This window comes from Clinocottus analis, unplaced genomic scaffold (genome assembly GCF_023055335.1).
Source record: "Clinocottus analis isolate CAN_PGR_092001 unplaced genomic scaffold, fCliAna1.0.p SCAF_44, whole genome shotgun sequence".
NCBI classification, from domain to species: Eukaryota; Metazoa; Chordata; class Actinopteri; order Perciformes; family Cottidae; genus Clinocottus; species Clinocottus analis.
In genome coordinates, this window is record NW_027176198.1 from 82,501 (window position 1) to 92,500 (window position 10,000).

At 47.0% G+C, this 10,000-nt stretch overlaps 2 protein-coding genes across 3 annotated transcripts in view; both read right to left on the bottom strand.

The window, feature by feature from the left end:
* Positions 1-938, bottom strand: part of lipf (lipase, gastric) — a 3,916-nt gene extending 2,978 nt beyond the window's left edge. The window contains exons 1-2 of the mRNA XM_068599263.1: positions 845-938; positions 512-726 (exon numbers count right to left, since the gene is read on the bottom strand). The gene's annotated coding sequence lies outside the window, so the exon portion shown is untranslated. The remainder of the gene's footprint in view (positions 1-511; positions 727-844) is intronic.
* A 1,105-nt stretch (positions 939-2,043) lies between these two features.
* The window catches only part of rnls (renalase, FAD-dependent amine oxidase), a 9,467-nt gene continuing 1,510 nt past the window's right edge, over positions 2,044-10,000 (bottom strand). Inside the window, exons 1-6 of one of the 2 annotated variants that reach the window (XM_068599270.1) lie at positions 5,881-6,093; positions 5,450-5,555; positions 5,029-5,171; positions 4,750-4,908; positions 2,636-2,791; positions 2,044-2,513 (exon numbers count right to left, since the gene is read on the bottom strand). In XM_068599270.1, the coding sequence (XP_068455371.1) occupies positions 2,173-2,513; positions 2,636-2,791; positions 4,750-4,908; positions 5,029-5,171; positions 5,450-5,555; positions 5,881-5,998 (1,023 nt within the window). In that variant the 5' untranslated portion in view covers positions 5,999-6,093 and the 3' untranslated portion in view covers positions 2,044-2,172. Of the gene's footprint in view, positions 2,514-2,635; positions 2,792-4,749; positions 4,909-5,028; positions 5,172-5,449; positions 5,556-5,880; positions 6,094-10,000 lie in introns of those variants that run through there. The other variant, XM_068599271.1, reaches the window with a different exon arrangement.

Consider the following 10,000-nt stretch of genomic DNA (forward strand, 5'->3'; position numbering starts at 1 on the left):
CTAAAGGTCACAGAACCGCTCTGGAGGTCACAGAACTGCTCTGGAGGTCAAAGAACCGTTCTGGAGGTCACAGAACCGCTCTGGTTGCACAGTGGGGCTGTGATGAAGATCATGTGATGAAGATCATGTGTTGGTCTGGTGGGTGAAACTCTGTTCTGTGAATAAGTCTTAATGCAGAACGTGAAAATCAATTCAGATCATGTCATTGATTTATTTTGGTGACGTCACTTCCTGTTTCCTCTTTTTTTTCTTTCATCTTGTTATAAACTATTGTTATAATAAACTAATGTCAAAATAAACTAATGTTAAAATAAACTCATGTTAAAATGTAACTTCCGTTTTTTGTCTGTTTTTGTTTTTCTCGCTAAAAAACATCTTTTATTTATATTAATGAAGCTCGTGTTCACAGGAGCAGAGCTCCGTATGACGTAGTGACGCATTAACAACGCATTAATAACGCATTAATAACGCATTAATCATGAATCACGCTCGGGAGCGGAGGCTCACTCACCGTCTGCAGGATGATCTTTAGACTTTAGATCAGATGTTTCACCGGAAGAGAGCGGCTGTGACGTCAGAGGGCGTTCCTGTCTGTGATTGGTCCGCTAAAAGACGGTTGCGCTGAACAGTTTGTTCTCTGAGCTAAGCAACGCAGACCGGAAGCAGAACACCCGGAAAAACACCGGAAACGGCAGAAATCAGCTGTTTTTGGTCCGAAGACTGAAACTTTAAAATAGAAACAAAAGAGAAAACACAATAAAAAGTTATGAATTAACTAAATAAAAAGTTTCATAAAAGTTTCTTATTTCAGGATTCAAGACATTTCACCTCGAGGCAGACTCACCTTCACAATAAAAGCATCCGTCACAGAACTACAAATGTGGATGAGCTGAGCTGCTAAACTCGTTCCAGATGAGACAGCTGTGCTAAAAATTGATCGCGGGCTATCGCCACGCAATGCATGCTGGTTAAATTAGTGTCAGACTTTCTCCGGCATTGCTCTGACGTCATGCACACGTAGTCAAGGGTTCTCTCACGAGAGAGGCAGCCGTTTAATCTAAAGACATATCTGGTGTGGTTGATAATAATAAAGATTATTTAGAACATCTAAACCAGTAGAAATGTATTTCATAGGCAGACAAGAACAAAGCATCCGGTCACACACATTTATGTAACAGGAAGTCATGTTTTACAATATATATATATATATATATATATATATATATATATATATATATATATATATATATATATACATATATATATATATATATATATATATATATATACATATACATATATATATATATACATATACATATATATATACACATATATATGTACACATATATATATACATATATACACACATATATACATATATACACACACATATATATATATATATATATATATATATATATATATATATATATATATATATATATGTATACACACACACACACACATTTATACCTGTGTCAAAGTTAGTACGTAATTCAATTAAAAAATGTGTCACATGCATGTATCTGTGATAAGAGGAGCTACCACAATAGGAGGAGCTACCACAATAGGAGGAGCTACCACAATAGGAGGAGCTATCCTGATGGGAGGAGTTACCACAATAGGAGGAGCTACCACAATAGGAGGAGCTACCCTGATGGGAGGAGTTACCACAATATGAGGAGCTACCACAATAGGAGGAGCTACCCTGATGGGAGGAGTTACCACAATAGGAGGAGCTACCCTGATGGGAGGAGTTACCACAATAGGAGGAGCTACCACAATAGGAGGAGCTACCCTGATGGGAGGAGTTACCACAATAGGAGGAGCTACCACAATAGGAGGAGCTACCACAATAGGAGGAGCTACCCTGATGGGAGGAGTTACCACAATAGGAGGAGCTACCACAATAGGAGGAGCTACCCTGATGGGAGGAGCTACCACAATAGGAGGAGCTACCACAATAGGAGGAGCTACCCTGATGGGAGGAGCTACCACAATAGGAGGAGCTAGCCAGAAGGGAGAAGCAGTGGAACCAGGTTGAAGTTTAAAGACTCACAAATTCTTTTATTACATTTTAAATCCATGAGTTGGCATGAAGACAAAGTCTTGAACAGAACCAGTGGAGCGGCATCGGCTCGTTAACCCCATCACGGCTCGTTAACCCCTTCACGGCTCGGTGGTCAGTCCGGCCCGCAGCGCACTGAGCGCGCTCAGAGCCGACGCCACGCAGCCGTCAAAGTTGGAGCGCGTAAAGGAGTCACCGGCGCAGACGAGCGGCGGCTGGGCGAGGACGGTCATGTGAGCCGGGAGGCCCGGCGCCGGGGTCAGCACCTGGGAGTACCGCCACTTGTGACACTTGATGCCGATTGGCCGAGGCAGACCGGGAAGCAGCCGGCTGAGCTCCTGTAAGATGATTGGCTGCACGGCCTCCACGTCGTCCTCCAGGTGCTGCAGGCCAAACGCCACGCTGCTGTGGACCACGAGGGAGGGGCCACGACCCGGGACACCTGGTGATGTCATCACACAGGTGTCAGACAGGCAGGCAGGCATACAGACAGACAGACAGACAGACAGACAGACAAGAAGGCAGGCAGGCAGACACACAGACAGAAAGGCAGACAGACCGGACCTGCGTTGTGCTTCAGGAACACGAGGTTCTGGTCTTTGATGTATCGAGCCGTCCAGAGGAACGACAGCTCAGCGTCTGGAGAGAAGAAGAGAGCCACAGCGAAGCGGGACGAGAACACAACGTCCTGCAGACGCTGCTGCTGAGAGACAGACAGGTCTGAGAGACAGACAGGAGGGAGAGAGAGAGGAGCGAGAGACAGACAGGTCGGTACTTTATAAGCTCTCTGTTCAATCATAAACTTAGATGGTCCACGTTGTATTTACCAGCACACACACACACACACCCACTCCGTGGACTCACCACCCGTGGAGAGGATCATTGGGGTCGGGTGCAGTGCAGACCGGGCGGCAGGCCAGGCAGAAGACCTGGGCGAGCCGATCGCCGGCAGCATGGACTAGCTCTAGGGACGTGGAACGTCACCTCGCTAGGGGGAAAGAGCCGGAGCTGGTGCAGGAGGTGGAACGGTACCAGCTAGATATAGTTGGGCTCACCTCCACGCACAGCAAGGGCTCTGGAACCAAGCTCCTGGAGAAGGGTTGGACTTTGTCCTTTTCTGGAGTTGCCCAGGGTGAGAGGCGCCGGGCGGGTGTGGGGATACTCACGAGTCCCCGGCTGAGCGCCGCTATGTTGGAGTTCTTTCCAGTGAACGAGAGGGTCGCCTCCCTGCGCCTTCGGGTTGCGGGGAGTAAGGCTCTGACTGTTGTTTGTGCACCGAACAGCAGCTCGGAGTATCCGGCCTTCTTGGAGTCGGTTGGAGGGGTCCTGGAGAGGGCGCCTCCTGCCGACTCTATAGTTCTCCTGGGAGACTTCAAGGGTCACGTGGGTAATGACAGTGAAACTTGGCGGGGGTGATTGGGAGGAAGGGCTTGCCCGATCTGAACCCAAACGGTGTTCTGTTGTTGGACTTCTGTGCTAGCCACGGTTTGGCCATCACAAACACCATGTTCGAGCATAAGGTGGTTCATAAGTGTACTTGGTACCAGAACACCTTAGGCCGGAGATCAATGATCGACTTTGTAATTGTATCATCTGATCTGCTGCCGTATGTCTTGGACACTCGGATGAAGAGAGGAGCAGAGCTGTCAACTGATCACCACCTGGTGGTGAGTTGGATCAGATGGCGAGGGAGACGGCAGGAAAGACCTGGCAAGCCCAAACGTGTTGTGAGGGTGAACTGAGAACGTCTGGCTGAGGATCCTGTCCAGAAGGTCTTCAACTCCCACCTCCGGAAGAACTTTTCACGCATCCTGAGGGAGGTTGGGGACTTGGAATCCGAGTGGACCTTGTTCAAAGCCACTATTGTGGAAGCTGGCGCCAGGAGTTGTGGTCGGAAGGTCGTCGGTGCCTGTTGCAGCGGTAACCAAGAACCGGTGGTGGACACCGGGGGTGAGGGAAGCCGTTAAGCTGAAGAAGGAGGCCTTTCGGGCCTGGTTGGCCCAGGGGTCTCCTGAAACAGCTGACGGGTACCGGCAGGCCTAGAGGGCTGCAGCTGCGGCGGTAGCGGATGCTAAAACTCGGGCATGGGAAGAGTTCGGGGAGGCCATAGAGAAGGACTTTCGGTTGGCCTCAAAGAGGTTCTGGCAAACCATCCGGCGGATCAGAAAGGGAAAGACCTTGGGGTGGGTGCACCCATATCCCTGGCAGAGGTCACTAAGGTAGTTAAAGAGCTCCTTGGTGGCAAGGCGCCGGGGGTGGATGAAATCCGCCCTCGGGGTCCCCCAGAATGAGCTGGAAAATGTTGTGGGTGAGAGGGAAGCCTGGGTTGGTCTGCTGGGTGTGCTGCCACCGCGACCCGACCCCGGATAAGCGGCGCACACACACACACACACACACACACACACACACACACACACACACACACACACACACACACACACACACACACACACACTCTCTCTTTTAATAATTCATGATCAATAATCAGGGAGATCAGCTGCTGCTCTCGTGTGTTTCATCACTACACCACGACGTGTACGCCGGATGTACTCTGTGTACTCCGGATGTACTCAGGATGTATTAGTACTGCACTTGCTTTACTGTTAGCAGACACTTTGACCGCTGACCTCATGACACGTGTCATTATCAGCTGCTATGCTAAGCTAATGGTAGCTCACTGGGTCCCAGGTCTCCCTGCAGCTGCAGGATCTGAGGAGCCGGCATCGTCAGGACGACGGCGTCGAACATCTCGCTGCTTCCCGCCTTCCTCTGGACCTCCCATGATGCACCACGGCGGATCACACCGGTCACATGACGCTCAAAGAACAAATCGGCTCCTGACAGACGGAGAGAGACAGTCAGAGAGAGAGAGAGAGAGAGACAGACAGAGAGAGAAAGACAGAGAGACAGAGAGACAGACAGACAGACAGACAGTCAGACAGACAGGTTCTGGGTACCTGACTGGGACAGGAAGTGCTTCACCAGGCTGCTCATGCCGCGAGGCGTCACGTAGTGCTGCTCTCCGTCTCTGTGCTTCAGTCCTTCAACCAGAGAGTCCAGAGGCTGCAGGACACCAGCAGAGACCAGCTCGGAGTAGAACCTGCAACCAAACAGCAAGACCTGCACCTCGAGACCTGCACCCTGGTGTATGTGTGTGTGTGTGTGTGTGTGTATATATATCTATATATATATGTATATATATATGTATATATGTATATATATACACACATATTTACATATTTATATACAAACACATATTTATATACAAACACATATATATACACATATGTATATATATATATATATATATATATATATATATATATATATATATATATATATATATATATATATATATATAAATTTAGCATGAAGTACCTGAAGTGAGACTTGAAGAAAGTGGGCGTGGCCGTGATGTACTGAGCTCCAAGATCAGCTGACTGTGAAGAAGAGTCTGGAGAACGACTGGTGGACATCCTGCCTCCTGAGAGACAGACAGGCAGAGAGACAGACAGGTCCGGCTCATAAAGAGTTTCTTGTGACTTTTGTCACCAGACTCCATGATAAATATCACAGTTTTAGTGTAAAAGTATTAGCAGTAACTGGCGTGTTGAAATAGACTCAGTCGGGTTATAGTTAAGGTTCACATGAGATTATGTTGAACTATGAGGGTCGTTTGTAAACCGAATGGACAAAGGGAGCGTGCCGATTCAGAACCCGTCCCCAGTCACGCGGTCCAGGGTGACCCTGTGCGGCCGTGGGTTCGAAACCATCCAACAGGACGAGTTCTGAATGAGGTTCTGACTCACCGGACCCCCGGGCTTTGTCCCACACCACTATCTGAACTTTGCTCTGCATCTCTCTCCTGAGCAGACATGCGCAGAGGCTGCCTGTCAGGCCCGCCCCGACTATCAGAACCCGGGACATGTCTGAGTCCGGAACCGCAGCCGGAATAACCTTCCAACGAGCCTCGGGACCGGGTTCTGACGGGTCCAGTCCGGCTCGTCTGCGGACACGGAGTGGCAACAGTCAGACACGCCTCCTGCGTTACGAAACAGCAGAGGAGAAACGGGCCAACAAAAAACTATCCCGGTGCACACGGAAGCGAACCAGAACCAACACTGGATATATGGAAAATGGAATATATATATATATACTGTGAATATTGTTGTTGAGAGATCGATCACGCTACAATATATATATATATATATATATATATATATATATATATATATATATATATATATATATATATATATATATATATATATATATATATATACATATATATATACATACATACACACACACACACACACACACACACACACACACACACATATATATATATATATATATATATATATATATATATATATATATATATATATATATATATATATATATATACTGTGAATGTATGTATACTGTGAATACTGAGGTTGTATTTGATGAATAAATTGAATCTTTGAGTTTCTCTGCTTAACTTTCTTTGATCTTTTTATAGTAGCAGATAAGACAGAATTAGTTATGGTTTGGTGCCCACAAGAGTGTGTGTCTGTGTGTGTGAGAGAGAGATTGTGTGTGTCTGTGTGTGACCTAATTTTTCCTCGCCTGTTCTCCAGTCGTTTGGAGAAGTGCTGCTGCAATGCATTGTGGGGGAAGCAATTATCATTTCTGCCAAGTCACTGCTAGCTTCTGTCTGCACATTATATTACTATGAAGTCTGAAGGTACTGTGATGTACTGATGTGCTTGTGTTCTACTTCAGTAAAAGTACTATTCGCAGTGTAGAAATACTATGTTACAGGTAAAAGTATTATCTAGCGAAATGTATATGTATGATTACATAAATGTGTTCATCCTGCTGCTGGTAGTTTAATCTGTACAATACATGTAGTATAAGTACTATCATTACTACAGTAAAATGATCTCTGACTTTGAAAAGTAAACACACCATTGAACTTCTGGGAGTTGTAGTTCTCAAAAACAACATGTTTATAAATAGTTTATTCACCTTTACAGTGTTTTTATTTCATTATAAAACCAGGAGGACAGAAGGGCATTTACATGAAATGTTTTGTCGACAAATGAAAACACATCGTGCTCACGGACGATGAAACCAGAAGCAACGACGTTCTGCTGGAGCGTTTGATGACCTTCAAAGTTTAGTTTCTTTAGACCTTTAAAAAATAAAGTTTGTCCAGAAGGCTGCGATGCAACACCTGTCCACTAGGTCACCTGATCCTGTTTCAGACGAAGTCTCGTTCTCAGAGAGAAGTCTCGTTTCGAGACTTCTCTCTGAGAACGAGACTTCTCAGTCAGTTTGTTGCGTTGGAGAACAGAGAGATTTGTGTTCTTTAATATTTTCAATGTTGATGAGAAGCAATATTTCAGAACGAGACTTCCTGAGTGAGACTCGGTCAGAGAACAAACCCAAAGCAAAAAGGTGATCATTGATGCATCACAACAAGCTCTTTCAGTGGGCGGGTGTTGGCGGAGAGGCGTTGACGTGACGCAGCGCTCTCCTTCGATGATGGAAGGGCTTAAAATACAACAACGTGACCTTCAGAGGTTTTGGATCCCCATGAAGACAAAACCTCAAGCGATCTATTACATCGTCTCCTTCAGGCGAGCGTTCTCCAAACCCCTCCCCCGAACTCTAAATGTCCATTTACATCGAGTCAGTTAGCTTTCGCTGGTCTGTTAGCATGACCTGTTAGCTTTAGCCTCAGTCTGTTAACTTGGTTAGCTAGCTACAGCTGATATTATAAATGAGCTAATGATGATATTCTATATCCGTCTGAAATCAAGGACCCGTTTCAAAATACTGTGACTTCTGTTACTGTAAAGCCTGAGTACGCTAAGGGGGCGGGGCTTAGCAAAAGGTCAATCAATTTAAAATGTGAATCACCTCTCGAGCCTATCAGCATGTTGAGATATAGATCAATATATCTATATATCAGAGATGTAGAGGAACTGTCGAGCAGAAAGTCGTTGCTGGCTTCAGGTGGAAGGTTTGGTCACATGACGCCTCTGTCCTTCAAAATAAGAGCTCCGTCTCTCGTTTAACCCGAATGACAAATTCAAGAATAGATTTCCTGTTTCAGGGTCGTTCGGCCAATAGAAACACTGATCGGTCGGGTTTGAAATGTGGACATGATTCTGTCGATGTATTTGTACAACGACACTACAAGTATCTGTTGAACGCAGCGCTAATGCGACCGAACCGCGAGGCGGAGGAACCGAACACGAACGTCCGTGTCGACTTTGTCAACTCAAAAATAACCAACAAACATTTAGAAGAAAAAAAGAATCTGAGCTTCATTTTGGCAGGTTTGGTGATGTAAACAGAAAAGAGACGAAGCGTCGTCTACAAAAGACACAACTAGGAATTACTGGAGCTTGAATGTGTTCTTCAGAGAGTTAGCATTAGCGGAGATCGTTGAAGGTTAAAAGGTCACTGTTCAAGGTTCCTCCACAGATTCCAGACTGGTCTGACCCACTGGAACCACTGGTCTGAACCACTGGTACCATTAGTCTGAACCACTGGTACCACTGGTCTGACCCACTGGAACCACTGGTCTGAACCACTGGTACAACTGGTCTGAACCACTGGTCTGAACCACTGGTACCACTGGTCTGAACCACTGGTACCACTGATCTGAACCACTGGTACCACTGATCTGAACCACTGGTACAACTGGTCTGAACCACTGGTACCACTGGTCTGAACCACTGGTACCACTGGTCTGAACCACTGGTCTGAACCACACGTCTGAACCACTGGTACCACTGGTCTGAACCACTGGTCCAGCAGCGTGGAGCGCTCAGGTTTCAAGATGTCTGTTCTGGATCCGAGAAGAAACCCTGAACATGTTTTAGGGTCAACCAGATTTTTTTTCCTAAACCTCTGCTCTATTTTTCGGGATGGCTAAGAACTTTATTGCTGAAGTTGGTACTGTTGGTGACTCCGAGTCTCCCAGACGGACTCGACGCAGCCGGACGCGTTGAGCTTAGACCGTAAAGCGGTCGAAGGAAAAAAGGCGTTGAGCACCTGAAACCGCCCCGAGACGAGGACAGCACCTGCCGGGCCTCACTTCCTGTCTTCAACCCGCTCAGCGGACGTGGACTTCCACTTTTGTTCAGCAGTGAAAAACATAAAACACTTCAGATGAAATGTTCTAATAATTAGCTGTGACGGACGTTTTAAATGCAGAACGAATAGTTGGGAACGTTCTAACATTTAGCTCCAAGCTAACGAGACGTTAGCTTCATGTCGCGATGCTGTGGAAAGCGTCGCTTTAAAGCCTGAAAGGACTCGACGCGGGTCCGAACGGGTCACAGACGGGACGCGAGGCCCGGCTCGACAGCACCTGATCGAGACAGGATGTTGTTGTTGCTGTAAAATACACAAACTGAGCCTGCGGATCGGTCGCGGCGAACCAGGACGAGTCCTCGGGGCTGGTAGCGAGCTGAGCACCGGTTAGCCTGGTTAGCCTAGCACCTAAAACCCAACAAGATGAACTGGAGACCTCAGAAGGCCGAGAGCTGATCACACAGGACGCCGGTCCATCGACTGGTCGCTTCAGGGGCTGAAGGGACCTGAGCTTACGACCTGCTGGTCACGCAGCCGGTCAAAGGAAGTAGCACCGAATGACATGAGGACGAGCCCTGAAGGCAGACGCTCCTCCAGACCACGAGCGACGCTCCGATCCAGCACATCGGATCTCATTGGGTCCAAGGCCTGACGAGCTGGATCAGAGCGCCTCACGCGTTCGCTTCCTGTGTGACGAGTGTGGAGCTGCCGCGACCCTCGAACATCTGCTGAGCTCGCGTGAACTCAAGCGCTAAAATGTCTTCAAGAAGTAGTCGTGAGTAAAAGGATTAATAGTCTATGGACAGAGTTATAGGAGTTATAGAGGGTCAC